This window comes from Sturnira hondurensis, unplaced genomic scaffold, assembly GCF_014824575.4.
Source record: "Sturnira hondurensis isolate 20B ecotype Veracruz unplaced genomic scaffold, ASM1482457v3 Scaffold0001304, whole genome shotgun sequence".
Lineage (NCBI taxonomy): Eukaryota > Metazoa > Chordata > Mammalia > Chiroptera > Phyllostomidae > Sturnira > Sturnira hondurensis.
In genome coordinates this window covers 1,540,875-1,564,361 of record NW_028073935.1, presented here as the reverse complement: position 1 = coordinate 1,564,361, position 23,487 = coordinate 1,540,875, and the positions used below count along the sequence as shown (strand labels likewise).

The 23,487-nt window shown below is 51.8% G+C and overlaps 1 protein-coding gene and 1 long non-coding RNA gene across 2 annotated transcripts; both read left to right on the top strand.

Moving 5' to 3' along the window:
- Positions 1 to 7,047: 7,047 nt before the first annotated feature.
- On the top strand, positions 7,048 to 8,701 carry LOC119003501 (uncharacterized). Its single transcript, XR_005069979.1, has 2 exons — positions 7,048 to 7,293; positions 8,388 to 8,701. It is a non-coding gene; the product is annotated as an uncharacterized LOC119003501 (long non-coding RNA).
- A 3,794-nt stretch (positions 8,702 to 12,495) lies between these two features.
- FOXC1 (forkhead box C1) lies at positions 12,496 to 16,251 on the top strand. Its single transcript, XM_037069899.1, has one exon. The coding sequence runs from the start codon at positions 12,844 to 12,846 to the stop codon at positions 14,482 to 14,484; it is 1,641 nt and encodes a 546-aa protein (XP_036925794.1). The 5' UTR covers positions 12,496 to 12,843; the 3' UTR covers positions 14,485 to 16,251.
- Positions 16,252 to 23,487: the final 7,236 nt, after the last annotated feature.

Genomic DNA, 23,487 nt, shown 5'->3' with positions numbered 1-23,487 from the left:
AGGGGGCGCAGACCAGGCAGGTGGGCTGCTGGCTCCTGCCTCCTCGCAGGTGTGTGGCAACTCCTCCTCAGGACCACATTTTACACATCTCTAACCCTCTTTGGTGGCTGAAATGAGAAGGCTCCCAGAAGGTTCCTAAATGTTGGTACAAGTACAGCCTTCTTTCGGGCTTAAACATGACTGGGCCTATGTTTGGCAGGGCAGCTAGATGGAGAGGCCTCCTTCTCTTGATTTTCTTCTGCTCCTGCCAGGAGGCTTAATTTCACACTGCAAACAACGTCTTGAGACACTTGCTTTCAGAGGCACCCAACACCATGGCAGTGACCTCACAGGGCCCCAAACTGGCTTGCGGTAGGAAAGGGGTGAAGGAGTGCTGATCTCTTCAGCCCTCTTTCTCCATCAGTAGCCTTCTCTCGGTCCCCCATTCTTCTTCTCCTCCCCAAGGGCACAGGATCTGTAATAAAGGAAAATGGAAGCTATAGAAACAATCTGCACTGAAATGTTAGGAACCTCATGTGTTTTTTTCAGTGCTGCCAATGTTTATTTAACATAATTTGTAAGATAACTAACTGCTCCCAACCCAAAATGAGTCTTTAAACTGTCTTTAGGAATGAGTAGGATTCAAGGGGGTGTTCACATTATTCAATGTATGCAGTTTTTTTAATTTCATTTTAATTGTCATTCAAGTCCAGTTTTCTGTCTTTTACTCCCATCCCAGCCCACCTCCCTAGTGCTCCCCACCTCCCTACCATTTCCACCCCCTCCGCGTTTTTGTCCATGTGTCCTTTATACTTGTTCCTGTAAACCCTTCCCCTTTCCTCCTGAAATTCTCTCCCCTCTTTCCTCTGGACACTGTCAGCCTGTTCTCAATTTCAGTGTCTTTGGTTATATTTTGCTTGTTTGATTGTTTTGTTGTTTAGGTTCCTGTTAAAGGTGAGATCACATGGTATTTGTCCTTCAACACCTGGCTTATTTCACTCAGCATAATGCTCTCCAGTTCCATCCATGCTGTTGCAAAGGGTAGGAGCTGCTTCTTCCTTTCTGCTGCATAAAATTCCATATGTGTAAATGTACCATAGTTTTTTAATCCATTGATTTATGAATGGGCACCTAGGTTGCTTCCAGCACTTGGCTATTGTAAATTGTGCTGCTATGAACACTGGGGAGCATAGGTTCTTTTGGATTGGTGTTCCAGGGTTTTTAGGGTATAATCGGACCAGTGGAACAGAACAGAGAGCCCAGAAATAAACCCAAGCCTCTATGGTCAATTAATACTTGACAAAGGGGGCAGCAACATAAAATGGAGTAAAAATAGCCTCTTCAACAAATGGTGTTGGGAGAACTGGACAGCTCCACGCAAAAAAAATGAGACTCGACCACCAACTTACACCATACACAAAAATAAGTTCGAGGTTAATAAAAGACTTAAATAGAAGCCATAAGACCATTAAAGTCCTAGAGGAGGACATAAGCAGGAAAATCTCAAATATTTCATGCAGCTACATTTTTACTGGTATGTCCCCTAGAGCAAGGGACATAAAGGAAAGAATAAACAAATGGGATCTCATCAAAATAAAAAGCTTCTGCACGGCTAAAGAAAAAAGTATTAAAATAAAAAGAGAACCAACTGTATGGGAAAACATATTTGCCAATGACATCTTAGACAAGGGTTTAATCTCCAAAATACAGAAAGAACTTACACAACTCCACTCTAAGAAGACAAGCAACCCAATTAAAAAATGGGCAAAGGACTTGGACAGACACTTCACCAAGGAAGACATACAGAGGATCCAGAGACACATGAAGAGATGCTCAATATCGCTAGCTATCACAGAGATGCAAGTTAAAACCACAATGGGATATCACCTCACACCATCGAGAATGACCATCATAAACAAAGCAACAAACAACAAGTGTTGGAGAGGGTGTGGGGAAAAGGGGACTCTGGTCCACTGTTGGTGGGATTACAGACTGGTACACACACTATGAAAACTAAAAATGGATTTGCCTTTTGACCCGGGAGCTCATGTATTTAAACAAAAAACAAAAAACAAAGAGAATTCGTGCTTGAACAGAAACAAGCCTACCCCTGACACACACGCACACACACATCCACACAGCAGGTGCCTCTATCTCCTGAACACGGCCCTGGGCTCCCAGCAGGGCTTCAGACTGAACCCAGGCAAGAGGATTAGGAGGCCTCCCCACATTAGCCTGTCGACTCTGCCCCAAATGATCACTAATAAGGCCTACGGAATATGAGAGAATTCATAACCTCAATCATGCTTTCTAAGAGAAAGTGGTATCAATAAAATACCCAACAAATTTTTTCTTCAAAATTTTGGTCCTTAGTTTGATATCTTTTCTCACCCAACCCCCATTATTTCTTCCCATGCCCCACACTTAGTTAACATTGACATTTAAATATATCAAATGTCCAGAAGTAGGGCAAAGTGGGGGAGAATGAATTGAAACTATCAAGACTTATATTACAGTGAATTATTCAACATTCAATCTTTTCCTGAGAGAAAGAACAAATTATTCATCCATCATTGTCTTTTTCCACCAAATATAGACACTTAACAGTATTTGTTTAGTGGATAAAACTGAGAGTTATGCTAATAGTGGAAAAGCAGCTCTCAGCATATCAGAGAAATTTGTTTTTAAAGGGACATTGCCAAAAACTTTTAATCCAGCACTTGACCTCTATTTAATATTTCTCTGATCTGTTAGGGGGTGATTTCTGGGTTCTAAATACCTATTTGGAAAACGGTAGGCCCAGTCAGAAGACACAGTACAGTTCTCTTTTCATGAGACTTTACAACAGGCTGTTGACACCATCTGATCATTGAATCTCCTTGAAATCAGTGGAGCTATAAAGAGATCATCAGGAAAGCTGATATACCAACCAGCAAGGAAAAGGAGAAAACAGCCAGAAAAACGTGTTTGTTTTTCTCCATTTAATGTATAATCAAGGGAAAGTCAAATATGCCAAACTGAGGAGAAATATAAAACATTTTTCTAAATGCATTTAAAAGTAAAAGAAAATATTATGGCAATGCATTAATTCTCTGTTTTAAAATACCCAAAGATAAACTCAAATTGGCAAAGCGTCAGGGTCTGAGACCATTCCAGAAAAAACAGTTGACAGTGACGACAGTGATGTTTACTAGAAAACTAACCTACTTCCAGCAGACAGCAGACAGTGTGACTGGTATTAAACAAAACACGGGACTGGGTTTGCCTTGATGTGAGGAGGGTGGAGCCCTGTATGTTTCCCTATTATGTAAAACTCCTGCCCGACTCCGCCCAAGACATTTTCCCAGGGACACCTTTGCCTGCTTTTGGACTGGTTTCTTACTAAAACAAATACACCTAACAAATAATCTTTGATAGCAAGTACTCATAAAAGCAAACAAGGAAAATTACGAAGGGGTGTTTCTTAAGATGGCACCAGGGACTCTGTGGAATTATCACACACAAAAGCCAAACAGTTCTGCCTAGATGGCTGGGCCAGGTCCCAGAAGTCAGGACTTTTAGCAACTTGCTCTTTCTTGGCTTCTACCCCTTTGGGTACCGAGGGGTTTTCTTCCTAATAAGTCACGGTGCATATATGTGTTATCTACATTAGAAGAGAGGGAAGTATTGAAACAAACTATTATTATAAGCACACTCACAAATAAAAGGAGAATGTCTCCTAAGCCGATACGACACCTTATAAAAGTGTCATTTAACCTTATCTAATCTGAAGCCTGTTTCATCATTGGCATATCCCACAATGTAAACCTTTGTGTTAGAGGAAGAAGGAAAAGCAGGGGCGGGTGGGTGGCGGCCAGCCACTCCTGTTAGCCGCCTCCGAGACTCTCTGCTGCGGGGCAGTCAATGCAGACACGTCCTCCCAAGGACACTGGGTGAGAAAATGATGGATGAGCCGGGGTACAGTGAAGGCAAAAATGGCTAAGAGAATCGTTTCCTTTTCCCATCTGTTCAGGAAGGACGTCAGGGAGATAGACTAAACACAGGACCTGGGTCGGGATTACGTGTGTGCGCCTGTGTGAACACAACAGCCCAGCCTTTAAAACAACTTTCCTCTGAATGCTGCGGGGACAGACAAAGGCAGACCAGACAGCCACAAGCGCTGGTCTTGAAGAGAAGCAGGACAGTCCCAGACTGTCGCCACAGCTAAGAGGGGGTTGGGGCAGTCCTTGGAGAGTTTGGCCTGTGGAGCCCATCACCTGCTGTGGCTACCACCTGAGGGGACCCAATGGCTAGGGCTGGACATACCTGGGTCTTCCTGGGAAGATGTGGGAAATACTGGTGCAGCGGGCCCCCTGGACACCGCTGAGGGGTCCAGGACATAATGTTGCCCTGTCCCCCAAGAAAGAAGAGTCCCTTGGGCCAGAGACCCCCTTGACCTACACACAAGGGCTGGCTGAGGTCTTAGGTCTGCCTCTGGTTCTATACCCTGGGAGATCTTTTTCCCATCTCATTACTGGACTTCAGATCAATCTTCCAATCTCAGACCAAGTCCAAGATGAGCAAGGGAGGAACTCCTGGAAAGGAAAAAAAAAGCCCTGCCCCTCTAAAACACAAGACTAAATGCTTCCACCGCCTTAGACACCAGGGCCTTGGTGGGACTTCAGGCTGAGGACCAGGCTGACACGCCGAGGGAAGGCTGGACTACACGTGAGACCTCAGACAAGGTCTCTTCAGTGAGCCTCGGTTTCCCTCTCATGTGTGCAAAGCATGAGCTCCACGAGTGCAGAACAGTCCTCTCGCAGGGTCCTGAAGATGACCCAACCCTGAAACCCAACTTCTGCTTACCGGTCCCTCCCTCCTTCCTCCTGAATCTTGTGAGGGGGAGACAGTGGAAATGTTTGTTTTCTCGCAGCTCCCTAAACTTTCTTAGCCTGCAAGATCCTGTCTGTCTAGATCATCTGCAAGCAGGGGCAGGGGTGGAAGACAGGGATAGGTCCCGGCATGGGGGGAGGTGGCAGGAGACAGCATCTCTTTTTCCATTGGCTGTATTTCCTGAAGAATCTTCCTGGGAACAGCTCAACAGATGGAAAGCCCAGAAGAAGAGTCATCACATGGCAGTCAGGATGATAGCAAATGAGTCAGCCAGCAGGACCTCTATTAGTTTATTAAGAAACGGTTATGCCCACAAGTATAGCATTTTCCTGTACATGTACTTATGTCATAATCACTACTGTGAGCATCTCTAGCACATATGTGTGCTAATATACCAGCCCCATGCAAGTATATTTAAACACATACAAAAGATCCAAGCATTGATGTAGATGGCTATTAGTATTTACTTGCACAAAGATGACTAGCAAAGGGTATGCTGTTATATATCCAACTGTTAGAATAATGTTGAACATACACAGCTTCCATTCATTTCTTGATTAAATGAATTAGCTAATGTACCACTGATCTGAAATGCATATTATAACATATGAAACAGAGATGAGACCACTGATGTTGCTTAATAGTTTAATTTTTCCTTCTCTTAATGGCACATTAATGGTCCACTCTGAAACAGCAAAGTAAAATGATGAGGGCTGTGTAATCTTGGGAAAGTTACTTATTCTCTTAAAACTACAGTTTCCTCCTACATAAGATGTGATAATAATATCCACATCAGGGGCCTTGTGAGGATTAAATAAAATGATTACTTAAAGCACTTGGCAGAATGACAACCTAAAAGCTCCATGCATCTTATTATTACTGTGTAAGGGTCTGCGGTTAAGACCAGAGAAATGTATCAAACATTCGCCCTTGGTGAGTATTCACACTCTACCCCAAACCAAGTGTCTGCAGGAGGAGCCAAGCTTTGGGGAGAACAAAGAGCTGTGCCATTTGGTGAGTGGAGAAATTTTCCCATTCCAACTGGAGTCTTTGTGACCTCAAGCAAAAGGGGACCTCAATAAAAGTCAATTCTGGGTTTGTTTGTCTGTTGTTCTTAATTTATAGTTTAATACTACAGAGCAAGTGCCTTTTTTCCCTTTATACGTTTATTTCTATTTAATATTCTGTGAAAATTTGCCTCTCTATTTGCCATAGTTTATCTTTTCTTATATCTTAGCTTCCAAACTAAATAGCACTAATCCAAATGCATACCTCTCTGCCGGCCAACGTCTGGCCTTGTGTCTGTGTCTACAGTGCATGTAAACATTGGCAAGTCTCTCGGTGTGTAAAGCCACAGTGTGCACTGTTGGTGTTGTCCTATGGTGTCACTGGGGTGTGTAAATGAGTGTGGGGGAGTGAGACTGCACTAGCAGCCACCATCATTGGCGCTCAGCAGTCCTCTTTTCTAAACCGGTTCTTTGGGGGTTCAGTTTTTCATAATTAAGACTAAGGGGTGGTTAAAAAACAGAAGTACATTTTCCTGGAAACCAGCAGTCTTCATTCGCAACTTTTATTGGCAAACCTGGCTGCCAGTAAATACATTCCTTGGCATCTCCCAGAATGTAATTCACTTGATGAAGCGGCTTTGCTTTTTCTGTAATGTGCACATCAATTAAAAGGGGTCTCCTGGAAGGAATGTAGTCAGTGGCTAGCTTTCAGTAACGGTCACCTCCTGCTTCAGGCACGAAAATGTCCCTGGTATGTGCCTGGGAGCCTGAGATTGTCTCTCCATTGGATTTCACAACCAGACTATCCCTGCCTGGACCCTGGGTAGGTTATAGGGTGTGAAAATCGGAGCCAGTCTCTGCGGGGTCCCAATCCAGCGGGCTGGCCTTCCCCGGGGACCTCTTCATTCCTAGCCCTTTTCCCTCTAGAAGGCGCAGGCCTGAGGCGGGCGGAGGACTCCCACGGCTGCAGAGGCGCACCAAGATGAAGTTGTGGACGGCAGGGGGCGCTCGGAGCCAGAGCAGGGCCCAGTGTCCGCCCCTGAGCCTGGGCTCAGGACCCCAGAGGCCTGGGACTGGTCCAGCACTTGCTACCGCAGCCCCTTGAGCCCGCAGTCCCGTGCTGCGGAGCGGCATCAGGACTTCTTACATACCTTCCCTTCTCTACGCTGAGCTGGAGGGAAGAGACGGGAAGCCTGTTGAGGGCGGAAGGGGCCTAGACCACCCGGCTATCGCTACCGGCCGCAGGCTCACCGAGGACCAGCTGCCCTCCGCGGAGACCTGTTGCACCCGAGTCAGCTTGCTGACCTTGTCCCTGCCCTGAGTGGTGCAAACAGATGGCTACCGCGAAGCGCCCCGCGGCTGCTCCACACAAGGTCCAAGCTGCGCGGATGCCCGCGCCTTACACACCACAGGCCCAGCCTCGCGCTCGCGTCGGGTGAGGCCCCGGGGTGTGGTGAGGGACTGCCGAAGGGCACGAGTCTCCCCTGCACGCAGAGGGGAGGGGTCGTCGAGGCTCCGCTCCCCGAAGGTCGCTCCGGGGCAGCAGAAAGGGCCGGCGGCAGATCCGCGTGAGGGTCAGCGGAGAGGCGGGGCCGAAACTCAGGGAAGTGCCCTCCGGCGGCGGAATACTAGCCCAGCAACCAGCAAGGTGCAGCCGGTCTCACCCCTCCTGCGGTTCCGAGCTGCTTGTGGGTCTCTCCGCTAATCAAATGCTTGCTTCTAACACCCGTTAGCCACGGCACGTCTGTGCGGGAGCGTGCGCTTTTCACTCCAGCCCAGGAAAGGCACGTCGGCCCCCTGTCTTCTGACTGTGCACGCCCGCCCGCACCCGCAGTCTCTGTGCGGCGCTAGCAGACTCTGAGGCGTGAGGACCGCAGGGGACCGCGCGGCACGCGCCCCGACTGAGTCCTAGTTGCGAAGCTGGAAGGCGGCGGGGCCTCTGCCTTTCCAGGCCCTGGCTTGCGGCTGTGGCCCCGAGTCAGCTGGAGACCTGGGTGGAAATAAACCGAGGCGCGCGTGAGCACACACGCACACAACTAGTCCTCCCCTTTGCAAACTGTAAGCTTGTCCTGGATTAATGAAAGTAACAGTTCGGATCGCCACGCACTTCTGCCTGGAGAAAGAAAGCACCGACTCTTTCCTAGTCAGGCACCAAAGTTAAAGATTAACTTCCCGCAAGCCCCGTGGCCCTTCCTTGCTACTCAGCTTGGCTCTGAGCCCCAGAAACGCTCGGGGAAACTGGGGCTTCCCTGCAGAGGGGCGACAGGTGGGCCCACCCGAGGGGATAACCATGAGCAGATGTTGGCACATTCTCTCCCGTGTAAGTGATTAGTGGGACGACCCGCGTTAGGGACTTGGGAGATGACATTAATTTATCCCATCTTATAAACTTCCCGGGAAGGGCTGCCCCTACGAGGGCAACTATCCAATTAGTAAAATCATGTAGACAGGCAGTGTGAATCATTTTGTCTTTAAAACATAATCGAAAACCAAACACTCTTATTTATGGTAGGATTTGTTTTTCCACAGAGGAGGGGGTTCGACTGGAAGAGCTGCCTCTACAGAACTTCTACCCTGAAGCCCCCAACTAAGAGAAGAAGGAGATCGATCTCCGGAGTCGGGGTCACCCAGACCTCTATTCTCCGCCTCCTCCCTCAGCTAAAAGGTCACACTTATGACAAACATTACGTGCCGTACGGACTGACAGTTCGATAACGAATAACGGTTTTTGGCACCAGGGTGTTCCCCCCTACCCCTGGGCCTTTGGTGTACGCAAACGAAGCCGTATGGAGAACTATGCCACTTATTTGAATAGCTCAAATACAACCCACAAACGGAGTGGCCCCAATTGTTTGTGATTTCATTCCAGAAGGACTTTTAAAGTCGCATTGTCGGGGTAACTGCCTTAATCTTCAACTTCTACTCCGGGTGGGGAAGGGGGGAATGGTAGACGGCTGTGGAACGGCAGCCTCCCTCCCGTGTTTGTGGAACCCCCAGGGTTCGCTGCACCGTCCGGAGTGGGAGAAGCCCCTTCCCCCATCTTCTGTGCCTGAGGTTCCTGTTACAGCAGACCCTGGGTCAAACCCCCACCCCCAAGCAACCTCGCTCACCCGCGTCGTAGCCCCGCCACCGGCTGGCCTTAGGGGTACACCTCGGAGCCAACGTTTTCGCTCCCCCGAACCGCGGGCGGGGAGGGGGTTGGGCTCGCCGTGGGGGCAATTAGGCTGGCCAGCGCCGAGGGGGGCGCTGGAAGGTTGGTTCCCTAGGGGTCTCCCACAGGAAAGACGGTCCCTGCACCCAGGACTGGGCTACCGCCCCGGGGCACTCATTTCCCGGACTCGCCCCCTCCCTCCCCCCACCCAAATGCTGGACGCTTCTGGACTTGAAAAGAAAAGGAACTCCTGCCTCCTGGTGATCTGCGCTAGGGCAGCATCTCCGTCCCCCGCCCTTCGACACTCATTCCTTAGGTTTTCTCTACGTTCCCGAAACCGGGCATTTCCAGGAGTGCTCACTACGTCTCCCCTCCCGGTGTTTTTCTACTGTAGGGTCCCGGGAAGGCCTGGTCTTAAATATCGCTGTGAAGTCACGCCCTCTCCTCAGAACTAAGAACCCCACGGTGGGCCCCAGGGATTGTAACCCGGCCTGGCGGGTCAAGGAGGGGATGGGGGTTGGGGAATACGCGGATCGACAGTTCCACCAAACATCCATTATCGCTGTCGCCTGCGGGGCAATTCTGCCAATGCAGTCAAGGGTTGCGGGAGTTGAGGGGACGGGTGATTAAAACTACCCCGTGAATTAGGGAAAAAGGGCATCAAAAACTTTAATCTGGAAACAAAAACTTTAGCCCATTCCTCTAAAGACTTCATAACTGCGCCTGAATGTTCACATGACGCCGCTAGCAACGATATTAAGTACCTGAAATACAATCAAGCCGTTTACTAGAGGTTTGCTTCCGAGTAAGCTTATAAACACAAATACAAATATCTTTTCCTGGCGAATATCCAGAGCCTAACCAGTGGAAAGTTGATCTTTATAAAACTGCACCCCTCCATTCCCCCTCCCGTAATCCAGATACAAATTTCACAATGGCAACTTTTATTTCCAAAGCAGGGAACCCAGACCCTCACTGTCATTTGATTTGCAATTTACATAACAAGCTGTTTACACTTCTCCCGGCGGACAGAGGGAGGGAATGGAGGGAGAGACAGCGGAGCAGGGCTGTCTATTGCAAAACCCGGGCCCGTTGGCATTTCCTACATTCGGAAAACAAACGAGTTGCTGTCTCTGTTTCTGCCCCGTGCACTGCTAGCACTAGAAACCTATTTTAAAGACCGAATTCACCAAATGCCGAAGTGTTTAGGGAGAACACTTATTTAACTGGCTTCCAGGCTGCAGCTAGAGCGTCCCAGAAAGCCTCAGCCAAAGGAGCTGATTAAGTTAGGGTATAGGACTAGAGGTTGGACACGAATTCATTTTACAAGTGTTGGGGTTTGTACCTCCTCCTTCTCCTGCAAGTGTGTAGGAATCACCAAGCACCGAGCCTCCTGCTGATAAATGTTTCTTGCAACCAGTCAGCGACTCGGCCTTGCGAGCACTCTGGCAAAGGAGTTTCAGTGGACCCAAGCGCAAAGCAGGCCAGGAGGCAGAGGCCTTAGGAATCAGAACTTCCGGGCAACCCCCTAGGCTACTTCTAGCAGTAGCAGGTCCTCTTCTTCTCTCCAAGAAACGTCCATTATGAAATACATTTAATTTTTTAACTTGAACGTGTCATGGAGTTGTTGCCTCTACCTAAGTTAGCGTCCTTGACAACTGAACTACAATTAGAATTTTTGTGCAGGGGAAGCCGAGATTGCAACCGGAAAGCCGAAAGGGGCTCCCAACACGTCTTTGAAGTTAAAGATTTTCAGAAATTGGGGGGGGGGGTGTTAAATGCGTCATGTTACTCTTCTTCACAGTTTCCTAAGCACGTTGGTTTCCCCAGCTTCTAGTAAAGGATCTAGTGTTCAGTCTCCGGGAGGGTCTTTTCTGGAGTTGCCCAAAAGCAGAATCGCGCTGCAAGCAAAGGGAGGCCCATGTCTCTTCTTTCCCTTCTTTTCTTTCCTTCTCATTTCTCTTCTTCCCATTCCATCCAATCACCCAGAAACTTCACGTCTCAGGGGTGCGCACAAGGATACTCTATCTGAACTTGTCCCCCTGCAGGTGCGATTCTGAGCTTTCCTCCCAAACACCCGTTATCTCGCTTGCCCGCAACCCTGCCCGTTTGCTTTTAGAGCCTGGACTGGGACGTGTTATGCTCTAGAATGTGTCCCCCACCCCCTTCTTCTCTTTGCAATTACACCTGCTACTGTCACTGAGCCTGCAGCCTGACGACCCCTCCTCTGAGTCGGACCCGGCAAGAAAGGATGGTGGGCTGTGAACCTAAGGCGCCCCGCAAGCTCCCTGAAGGGGCAGCACGGGGAAGCCTCCTGGTTCCAGCACCCTGCGCCGAAAGCACGCTCGGTCCGCCAAAGGTCCTAGGGGGCCGAAGAGCAGGGCGTCCCGCAGTGGGGCGGGCACAGCCTACCTGGGCGAACCACGGCCGGAAGCTCCCGGCAGAGCCCCTTGTCCTCCTCTCTTATTTCTACTGGGAGGGGTCACGGGACGGTGAGGTGGGTTCGACAACTTCTTGTCCACCAGTAACAGAGCACGGCAGGGACCGAGCCCTCCTTAAAACTCTGTGACCGAGCTCAGGACAGGTAAACCTCCAAGTGGGGAGAAACAGGAGACCTCTGTGAACCCAATGAGCTTACTGGTCGATCGGGAGGGGAGGGAAGAAGTGGGTAGAAAGAAAAGGTGAGGGGGGAAAGAAGGGGGGCGGGGAAATCCCGGAGCTGGAGCCAGCCATAGCGGTCAAGGAATGAGGAGAGAGCCAGCGCGATTTAGGGCGCCAGGAGTCAGTGGCGTCTGGGAGCGGTGGACGGAGGAAGAGTCTATGTGGGGCCCAGGAGGACCCAGAAAATCTGCGAGAACAATGGACGTCCGTGCCTAGGGTCCGGGGTGGGAGACAGTGCCGGGCGTCGGTTGCGCGGGGTGCAGGTGGGGCGGGCCAGCCGACTGCCATCGCGGACCACGGCTGGCGCGCGAGCGCTGGACCCCGCCGGCCGGCGCGCGTGTGGTCAGCCCCGCGGTCCTCCCGCGGTCCCGCGCGGCCCGGCGGGGTTCGGCCTCCGGCTCATTCAGAGGCGGTTCTCGCTTCTCATTGGCTGCTGCCTCTGCGGTAGGGCGGGGCTCCGCTGCCCGGAAAAAAATGTAACTGCGTAAAAAAGTCCTCGCCTGGGTGTCGGATGCTCAAAAGTTCAGAAGTTTTCCAATGCTTCCTTAAGCGGCCGCGCGCGAGAGACTGAAAAAAAAAAAGGTGACGCGGGGCCGGGGAAAGCGGCCGGCGCGCGGCCCCCCGCCCTGGTGATTTGGCCGCCTTCGCCCGCGGCTCGAGGCAGTCTCCTGGAAGGCGTAGGTAGTGTAGCAAGAAGAGCGCCTTCTTGTTTTTAGTTTTGGCTTTTTTTTTTTTTTTTTGCCGTTCTTGCCTGGAAGTGGCTCCGCGAATTTCTTCAAGGCCGGTTGTTGCGTCCTGGCCCGGCCCTCTCCCGTAGCACCGATCCCCCTTNCTTGTTTTTAGTTTTGGCTTTTTTTTTTTTTTTGCCGTTCTTGCCTGGAAGTGGCTCCGCGAATTTCTTCAAGGCCGGTTGTTGCGTCCTGGCCCGGCCCTCTCCCGTAGCACCGATCCCCCTTCGCGGCCGGCGAGGGCCCTGAAGTGGCCGGAGGCGCCCCGGGAGCCCGAGCCAGCAAAGGAGAGGCCGCGCGCAGCTGGCGGCTCCGGGAGGCGGCGGCCCGACACCAGCTCCGCGAGGCCCGGACTCGGACGAGGCGGCCGGCGCGGCGCGGCCGACCGGAGCGAGGGTGGGGGGCGGCGGGCGGCGCGGGGCGGCGGCGGCGGCGAGCGAGGGCCATGCAGGCGCGCTACTCCGTGTCCAGCCCCAACTCCCTGGGAGTGGTGCCCTACCTCGGCGGCGAGCAGAGCTACTACCGCGCGGCGGCGGCGGCGGCCGGGGGCGGCTACACCGCCATGCCGGCCCCCATGAGCGTGTACTCCCACCCCGCGCACGCGGAGCAGTACCCCGGCGGCATGGCCCGCGCCTACGGGCCCTACACGCCGCAGCCGCAGCCCAAGGACATGGTGAAGCCGCCCTACAGCTACATCGCTCTCATTACCATGGCCATCCAGAACGCCCCGGACAAGAAGATCACCCTCAATGGCATCTACCAGTTCATCATGGACCGCTTCCCCTTCTACCGGGACAATAAGCAGGGCTGGCAGAACAGCATCCGCCACAACCTCTCGCTCAACGAGTGCTTCGTCAAGGTGCCCCGCGACGACAAGAAGCCGGGCAAGGGCAGCTACTGGACGCTGGACCCGGACTCCTACAACATGTTCGAGAACGGCAGCTTCCTGCGGCGGCGGCGGCGCTTCAAGAAGAAGGACGCCGTGAAGGACAAGGAGGAGAAGGACCGGCTGCACCTCAAGGAGCCGCCGCCGCCGCCCGGCCGCCAGCCTCCGCCCGCGCCGCCGGAGCAGACCGACGGCGCCGCGCCCGGACCGCAGCCACCGCCCGTGCGTATCCAGGACATCAAAACCGAGAACGGTACGTGCCCCTCGCCGCCCCAGCCCCTGTCCCCGGCCGCCGCCCTGGGCAGCGGCAGCGCCGCTGCGGTGCCCAAAATCGAAAGCCCCGACAGCAGCAGCAGCAGCCTGTCGAGCGGGAGCAGTCCCCCGGGCAGTCTGCCGTCCGCGCGGCCGCTGAGCCTAGACGGCGCGGAGTCCGCCCCGCCGCCACCGCCCGCGCAGCCGGCGCCGCAGCCGCACCACAGCCAGGGCTTCAGCGTGGACAACATCATGACATCTCTGCGGGGCTCGCCTCAGGGCGCGGCGGCGGAGCTCGGCTCGGGCCTGCTAGCCTCTGCAGCCGGGTCCTCTCGCCCCGGCATCGCACCCCCGCTGGCGCTCGGCGCCTACTCCCCGGGCCAGAGCTCCCTCTACAGCTCCCCCTGCAGCCAGGGCTCCAGCGCCGGCAGCTCCGGAGGGGGCGGCGGCGGCGGGGGCAGCAGCACCGGGAGCGCCGGGACCTACCACTGCAACCTGCAGGCCATGAGCTTGTACGCGGCCGGGGAACGCAGCGGCCACTTGCAGGGCGCGCCCGGGGGTGCTGGCGGCGCAGCCGTGGACGACCCCCTACCCGACTACTCTATGCCCCCGGTCACCAGCAGCAGCTCCTCCTCCCTGAGTCACGGCAGCGGCCAGGAGGCCGGCCACCACCCTGCAGCCCACCAAGGTCGCCTCACCTCGTGGTACCTGAACCAAGCGAGCGGAGACCTGGGCCATCTGGCCAGTGCGGCTGCGGCTGCGGCTGCGGCGGGCTACCCCAGTCAGCAGCAGAACTTCCACTCGGTGCGGGAGATGTTCGAGTCACAGAGGATCGGCTTGAACAACTCTCCAGTGAACGGGAATAGTAGCTGTCAGATGGCCTTCCCTTCCAGCCAGTCTCTCTACCGCACGTCCGGGGCTTTCGTCTATGACTGTAGCAAGTTTTGACACCCCCCGCCACCTCGAAGCCGAACTGAATTGAACCCTAGAGCAGGAACAGCCCAAAGAACCATCAATGCAAAATCGAAACAAAAAAATAATCCAGTTTTTAAAATCTTGAAAAACATTCACCAAACCAGCGAACAGAATCCCTCCCAAAATTCAATTCACCAGCACAAAAAAAAGAAACACCATTTTTATAAAGATTAATTCAGAGCCACTTCCACTTTGCCTTACGTAAATAAACAAAACCTTAAACCATTTTACAAAGACAGCAAAATCATGGTTTATTAAAGGACAGTGTTACCGCAGATAACACGTAAGTTTCTTCTTGCTTTTCAGAGAGCACGCTTTCCTTTTCCTTCTCTCTCGTTCCCTTACCCTTTTCCTTCCTTCACCTCTCACCTGTAAAATATTATTTTATCCTATGTCGAAAGGAGGGGGAAGTCCCCGTGTGTGGAAATCGCTTTCTTTTTATTCATGGACTTGTTTTAAAATGTAAATTTCAACATAGTAATTTATTTTTAATTTGTAGTGGGATGTCGTGGACCAAACGCCAGAAAGTGTTTCCAAAATCTGACGTTAAATTACCTGAAACTTACATTGTGCCTTTTTTTCATTATAAAAAGGGAAACTGTATTAATCTTATTCTATCACCTTTTTTCTTTTTGTTGAACATATTCATTGTTTGTTTGTTAATAAATTACCATTCAGTTTGAATGATGCCTATATGTCTGGATACTTTAATGCAGTGCTAATTATTATTAAAGATTTTCAGATTAAAAATTCAGATTAAAAATTTCAGATTAAAACAGAACAAATTACTTATTCTCCTTCTGAATCTCTGAAAAATGGAGAAACCCTCTATTTCCTGTCAAATTTCATGTAAAAGTCTTTTTTTTTTTGGTTTAGTTTTTTCCCTGCAGCATCTCCTGCAAAATGTACTATATAGTCAGCTTGCTTTGTGGTTAGTAAAAACATATTTTCCTAAACAGATCTGTGTTGGCATATACATAAATGCATTTTCTCAGTAATGACAGAACATGATTTGGAAATTGTTAGCCCATGAATCCTTATCACAGTGATACCTGTGTACAGAGAGAGGTGAATGTGCCTCCAGACACACAGAGAAATATTTGGCCTGTGTAGCACATTAAAAAAAATTGGGATGTGTATTACACATCCTTGTGAACCAAATGCTGGATAAATTGTTTTCCTACTTTTTTCACTGCTTTATAAAAAAGGAAATATAAACCATGCAAATGTATATAATTCATCTATATTTACAATCCATCTTGTGTTACATAGAAGGATTGAATTTTCTAAAAAATGTACTGTGGGTTGGAAAGGGAAGTTTAATCTTTTTAAACTTAGAAGATATGTGTGTAGAACAATTATTTTTGAAAAAGATTTAAATCTATAAGGAGGAAGAAGGGAAGTGAACATTTTAGTCTAGGGTGGTTTCTTTCCAATCCAATTTTTCTTGCTAATTTACAGTTAAACCGAGGGGGCAATCGGATTGGCCCTCCCCCTTTGTAAATAACCCAGGAAATGTAATAAATTCATTATCTTAGAGTGATCAGCCCTGTCAATCAGACTTTGGGGAGATGGCAATTTGATTACAGACATTCAGGGCCTTTTAGTTTGTTTTCAAGATAATACAGTTTCCTGCTATCTGCCGCTCCTATCTAGAGGCAACACTTAGCAGTAATTGCTGTTGCTTGTTGTCAAAAGTTGATCATTGTTAATGGATTGCTGCAAATAAATACACTCTAATTTCAGTCAAAAACTGCTTTACGTGGCCTCTGATTTACTCGGGTCTTCTTTGCTCAGAGTCGTAACCTAATAGCCAGGGAAGAACGCTGCGGCCCACAGCGCGGATGTCTCCTCGGGTCAAGTCGGCTGGAACGGGCCTCCCTGCTGCTCAGTGAACTTACAGCAGCGCTAGGTCCCGGGGCTGCCGCAAGCTTCCTCGGGTCCCCCCTCCCCTCTTTGGGTGGGTGGTGAAGGGAAAGAATCCATTGACAAAGATCGCGCAGTTTGTGCATTGGTCCATTTCTGCGAGCCGAGCGTGGAGCCGGGGTTTAAGGACCCTTTGTCCGGTGGCCTGAACTGTGTTGTCTAGGCCTGTAAGGAAAGTGGCGGCAGGTGACCAAATGGGCCAGTCCTTTCGGCCTGGGTGACGGATCCTCAGACCGCCTCGGCCGCTCGGGCAGCCTGAGACGGTTCTCTCTTTTACGTGCTGGGTTCAACTTTTTAGAACGCGAGATGGCGAGTGCAGACTTGCGGCCCTCCGCGGGCTTTCCGGTGCGCGTTTTTCGCGGCCCGACGCTGGACTCCGGACGCGGCTCCGGGACTGGAGGCTTTTCAGCTAATTAGCTGTAATTACCCGCCGCAGCCCTGCCAGGCTTGTTTGTGTTTGGAGCTACTTCCTACCCCACGTCGCTCCCGCCCCGCCCCTTCCCTGGCTCCTCGTTGCCTCCCCCCGAAACCGGTTGTTTGGGGAGAAAAAGAGAGTCCCAGAAGACCTCGGCCGGGTGTAGGGGTTGGAGCGTAGGTGCGGGGAAGGCCGCGTCGGTGGGAAGGTAGCCAAGGGCAGAGGTGTGTGTGTGGGGGGGGGGAGGCAGAGGGCTCTGCCCCTTACCCTCGCGCCGCGGGGACAGCAGCCCTTCGCGTTTACACTCTTTCTCGCCTTTGTTTTGAAGACACACGTGTGTTTAGGAACTCAGCCTGGGTGGAAAGGTCATGGGCACTCCATTGCTCCGCGGTGACAGCCTCCCCGCACCAGCCTGCGGCCTGGACGACTACAGGTTTGCAGGAGCCCCTCTCCGCCGGCGCCCCTCGGCCCGGCCCCACGGACGTGCTCGGTTCAGCGCTGGGGCCTCAGGCGGCCTCGCCGGCAGGGATGCGTCGGCGCAGTGTGTGAAGTGGGTTGACGGAGGCCACAAATCACTTGGCAGTGCCCCGCGCAGGGTTTGCTCAGCTTAAAGGACAGGACTCGAAGAGAGGTGTGCAGGCGGGTAGCGGGTTCGAAGTGTTAAAGGTCCACGTGCCCCTGACTCTCTGGGTCTCCTCGGACTTCGGATTTGTGGCCCCAGGGCATCTCGGCTACAGCCAGCCCCCGGCCTAGGCCCAGCCTGACCCTGGAGAACTGGACGGGCTTATCCCTGAGTGGTGGGCTGCGGCGTAGGGGGCGGGTCTGGCCGGTGGGGGACGGAGAGGCCGTCAAGCCCGGAGGGGTCGGCCCGGACGCCTTGAGGGAGCACAGGCAGCTTGAACTGGAATGGACGCGATGAGTGAGTTCTTCCTGGCCCCGCCAGGATTGGGGTGTGGGCTTTGCGCGCCCCTTGTTCCTTCTTCCTGGGTCTGGAGTCTCTGTGGCTGGACCAAGAACCCGGTGTGAATACGGTGATCTGGTTTCAGCAGACAGATGAAACCCTGGCCATAGCTCCTGACAACGTTTAAGTGCTTTTGGGGGGTGGGGGTGGGGTGGTGGAGGCTTCTTAGCAGTCATTTTTGTCCTCTTGGATTCCAGCATTTGAAAACTAGGCATGGGAGCCGCGTGTGTCCAGGAAGGTGCTTGTGTTACACGTATATATAGCAAAGATAGTTATTTCTACATGGGTTGCCTATGTTCGAATCGAAGGTCAGAAATTTTACAAATTATTCTTACTTTTAAAACCACATATGTAATGGTGTCACTATATTTGCATTTGGATTCTCATATCCAATTTAATAAAAACTAATCCTTGCCAACTGTACTTAACCTGGGAGAACTACTTACTACTTAGTGGTTTTCACGTTTGATCTGCACTTTTTGAGTGATAAGTATCATTTTTTTTCTGTAAGATATTCAACGAAAACTTCTTTATATTTTAACTAACAGTACATTTTGAAATTAGCCTGAGACACGAGGCAGAACCCAGTGATGGTGACTTGGCTAATTTTGAAATTACCCTCTGTAGAAGGCTTTAGGATAGCATTTTGTCCTTTATGCAGCAGTGGTCACATTTATTCTCTTAGTTTCTACCATGAGCAAGTAAATGCCAGCATAGTACGTGCTCTCTGAAAGCTTGCATTTGGCATATTGCATGTCTAGTAGGGATGCATACTGTTTCCAAAGTGTGTAGTTACCAGGCCTTTTTTCACCAGACTGCATGCAAACAGCATGCATCTTACAATTTATCATTCCACAGAGTTTCTCATTAATAATCGATGTTTTTAGAGGAATAAAGATCAATTGTGCTGGTGGTCCATAAGTTCTTGGCTGTTTCCTGTGGGGTCAGAAACGGGGGTCAGGAAACAAAAGTGCCTTACAGCCCTACTGGGCTCCCCTGAACTTTAATAGGTAAAGAAGGGACAGATCTTTTCTCTGGCACCCAGTTCCCTACAGAGGGGTGTCAGTTTTTAAGGTGGAAGGCCATTAATTTTGTTCTTAATGGTACAAACTCCATAGAGGTCCCGAACTTTCTGCTGGTCCAGGTTGCCTGGACAGACTGCCCAAGAAGGCGCAGAGACGTCCGTAAAGGATCCAGGCTTTGGATACTAGTGGTCTGCCTAGCTGGTAGTGGCACCTAAAGCAAGCCTGGTTGGAAAGGCAATTGTTTTCTGCCTCCACGCAGTATCTTGGGAGTTCCGTGGGGAGGGGTCCCATTTGCTTCTGAGCCCAGTTCCCACCACTGGATCCTGCCTGGTGTCACAGGGTGTTCTCTTCAAACTCCTCTAGACTCATTTCAGAGCCAGTTCATGAAGCCATTAGCCCTTCCCACCCAGTCATAAACAAATGTCACGTTAGGGGCAAGATTGATGGTGGCCATGTAATAAAGCTGGCCAGGCAGAATACATTCTTGCTGGGCAGTCATTCTTCAGCCAGCAGAGAGCTTTAGGGGGAGGCAGGGAGAAAAGGAATCAAGAGACTGGAGCAAAGTGCTCACCCCACCAAGTTGTGGGAAGTAGGGGCTAGAGAGCAGGCTAGCCCTAAGCTCAGGAGAGCTTCCAATGAGCAAAGCCTAATCAATTCAGACAGTGGCCACAGGCATGGAAAAACCCACTGAGATTTGCCATGGAACCCTAAATGCCAGCTACAGAAACCCCACTTTTCTGAAAGCTCCTGTTTCAGTTTATAATGAGGCCAAGAGTTTCCTTGCAAAGAGCTTTTATTAATGGCCTTTCTTTAGTGTTTGGGCTCTATATTCACAGGCAGAACTTTTGTGGCCTGATACCTTACTTCATCTCCCCTTTTTAAGTGAGAATCCAATATAATCATTAAGTTCTGTGTCTCTAGCCCTCTGGGCCCCTCTTTATCTCTGTCACTTTTGCTCACAATTTTTCCTCCCAAGCCCCCTGCAGAAGGCCTTGAGGACCTGAAGTTTCTCCTGGTTGTCCCCACTCCAGCTGAGCCCACTCCCTGGTAGCCTGGAGGCCCAGATGCTGAGCCCTTTGGGTGATGGGCCTGATGCAGGGAACCAGAGCTTACTCCCAGTCCTCAGAAAGACCTGGTGCATAAGGGAGAAGGACTGGCAGGTTCCAGGTCCGAGTCAGGTTGGGAAAGAAGCAATACTGAAATAAATTCCTGCTCCAAAATCCATCCAGGAGAATGAAAGCCCCTTCTCCATGATGTTCTAAACGTGATTAGGAGTGGAAAATTGAGCAAAATGTACCATGTCCACCTCATTGGAAATCAAAATATGGCCTAGAGAGCATAAGGCCTGACTTAGGACCTTTGTTGTGCCCCTTTCCCATCAAACCCTGGCTCAAAAGAAACCCTCTGTTTTATATTATTTTTTTGTTTACTTGATTTTTTCCTTCACTGATTTCTAATTTGCAGCATATTGAGCATATTATGAGAGATGCAGTGGGATCTGGAATTTCCTTGCCTATAGGCCAGGGTCTTCCAAACAGGAGAGAAGGGCGGAGCTTCCACCGGAAACATCCCAAGAGGAGAGGAGATTCTGCATGGTCCTGCAAGGGCATGGCATTGCTTCCAGCTCCTAACAATATACCCCTACCTGGGGTCAGGAGGGTGACCCCAGAAATCTCACTCAGGGTTGCTTCTCCAGGCCTCTTGCTCTTCCAGATGCCACCTCCCCCTGTTCTCCCAAAGAGCATCTTTTTTCTCTGGTTTGTTTTTCGGTTCCTCCAAGCCCAGCAGGTAGCACTGCTGGTCATTTGGACTAAACTGCCCATCCTCTTCTCCTGGCTCTCTCTGCAGGTTGCTGCTAGGGAGACTCTGTAGGCTGCTCTTTGCCCAGTAAGTCAACACAATTTGGTGCTACTTGGGTGGGCATAGGAGTGCAATTTTTGAGCCCAGGGAATGAGCAGTGGGTGGGAAGCCAGGACCAGGCTGTGGGGCCTCCTTATTGACCTGAGTGGTGGGAGTCCAGTAGGAACTAGGTACAGGGAGGGGCTCTTCGGATACCCAGGACTGGAGGTTAGTTTGATTTACGGCTTTGAGGACAATATAGGTTGAGAAGGGGAGAGGCCTTACCTCTGCCCTTACTTACCCCAGGGAAAAAGGAGGAAAACCAACACATTTAGCACCATTAACTCTTAAGGCCTCTACATTTCCTTCAGTATAAAAGCAGGTCATTGGTGCTGAAGTCTGGGTTGGGGTCTTACTAATGGTATAGATGTGAAACCAGACAGGGGTGGAGAGCACACGTTTAGGCAGTGATCAGATTCCGGAAAATCTGCCAGTAGAGGAAAAACGAAAACTCTGTCCTCCTAGTGCAGCAACATCAGCATCCCCAACGGCGCACAGGGCAGCAGACGCCTGTTCCCGGAGCCTGTCGTTCAGAGCTCCTGTGGATTCACCCAGATGGTCCTCAGTGCCTCAGGGGCCTTTCCGGAGCCTGCTCCGGGGGCCAGAGCTTTCTTGCAGTTCCAAAGAGGATTTTTATTATTATGCGCAGGCGACACCCGCGGACAATCGCCAGGCCTCGCAGGGGTGTTGGGTTTTTGGGTTGCAACGAGAGCAGGGGTGTGGACTAGCCTGTGTGTGAAGGTGCCTTCTGAGCCTCAGTCCTCAGTGGCCCGGGGAGAGACGGGGAATTTGGCCACATCCTTATTCCCACAGCCAAGGGCTATCTATCTACGTGCTAGAAATTCCCGGGGAGAAGTTGATGGGGTGATGCCCCAGGTCAGCAGTCCCAGGTCCCTGGGGGGCTTCCTGCACGCCCACTCCCACTTCCGCTCTGGCTCCACGGAATATTGGGGAGGCACAAGGCAACAGCTTACAGTAAGTGTTTGGTGACCGGAAAATAACGTGACTTTGCTCTGCATTTGCTAGCTGGTCCCTTGGGCGGGACTGTCCGCCGACTCAGTCCCCGGGAAACAGTCCGTGGAGCCAGGGCCTTGGGGTGCCGCAGGGATAACACCTCCCTCTCTTCCTGGCGCTGCCGGGGAGAAGTGGCACAACAGGAAAGCCTCACCAGGAGGCCCTTCCCAAGCGGCTTCCTCACCATAAAAAGTCAGACTCCAGCCGAGGTCCTGACCTCTTCCAAATATATATTCCCTCGCCCTGGGCCAGCAGCTCAGGCCCAGGCCTCGGGCTGTACGGCTTCCCCTCTCAGGCCAGCTGGGCCCACGGTCTCCTGTCAAGATCGGCAGCAGTTTAGGAGCCCTAGTTACAGTTTTCTCCCCAAGGTCACCCAAGCTCTTGTTCTTTGGACCTTAGGCTTCTGAGTGTTCATCCCCGCGTGCACCCTGAGTGCCCCGGAGCATTAGTGAGGCCAGGCTACACATATCGAGGGTTTTTTCCTTCTTAATAACATTTCTCCATCACCTCCAGAGCTCCCAGCCGGTGAGCCTGGGTGGGGAGGTTGAAGCTGTAGGCGCTCCTTCACGTGCGCCGGACCTTCTAGCCCAGCTTGGGCGGCGGGACCCGAGACTGGCGCATGCGCACGGGGCACGGCGCAGTGCAGTCAGTCCCCTGCGGTCTGGGGTCCCAACAGCCCGGCCTCCTCTGTTCCTGCTGACGCTTGCAAGTTGGGAACCCTAGAGGCTCGCCAGGGGCTCGGAGATAGTGAGCTGGGTAGACTGGCCAGCCTAGGTCTTCGCAGCTGCGGTCGGGGCTCTGCCTCACGCCAGCAAAGCGATCCCAGTGCCTGCGGCCTTCAGTGAGGGGCGTGCACACAGGCGGACATCTCGGCCCCCCGAGTTTAAACATCAAAAGGGGAAGCTGAGAACAGGGCGTCCGGGGCGTCAGTTGTGTGTGACCCCTGACCTTGGAGGAAGGGCGGGAGTCATAGAATAGGCTGCGGAGCCTGGGGTCAGCCCGCGGTCGGCCTCCTAACCAAGGCTCTGGTAGAGGAAACGGGTGAGGGCGAAGTGGAGCCCTGCCTTCGTATTCATAAAGGGGCCTTGGTAGATTTGGGGGATAGAGCACACGCCGGGGGAGTGAGGGCCAGAGCTTCGGGAAGCTCCACAGCTAGGGCCTGGGGGAGGGAGCGGTTGCCTCCCAGGCTCCGGAGAGCGAAATGGCCAGAGGTCCAGTCTCCGGTAATAATCCTAATAACACGCTCCCTCAAAATGTGCTCCCTTCGCTCAGGGTGTGCACTGGGAGGGGAGGGAGGCTGGGAGGTAGCAGGGGAGATCTTGGCTTCGAGCCTGCTTTGGACAGGGCAGCAGCACCCGGGATGACTCCTGTGTGTAGTACAAGGGCAGTGGACCCATGGAGGGGAAACCCCTGACTTCGGAGGGTAAGCCAGCCCCCAGAAAGGCTTTGTGTCCCTGTTGTCGCTGCTGTTTGTGAAAATTCTCGACATCCCTAGTGATTAAAACACAATTTTGGGAGGTGCCGGTGGCATCCCAAGACATATAGATCTGATTGTAAGATACGTGCGCGCGCGCACACACACGTACACACACGATCTTTTTGTAAAACCCGGTGGGGGCTCTCCGCACACCCCACCCACTCCTCATGCCATCATCTACTGAAGGCTGCGGTGCAGGTTCTGAAAAATCCATGAGTGTGACTGGACTTACTGGGATACATCTTCAAACTGACAATGC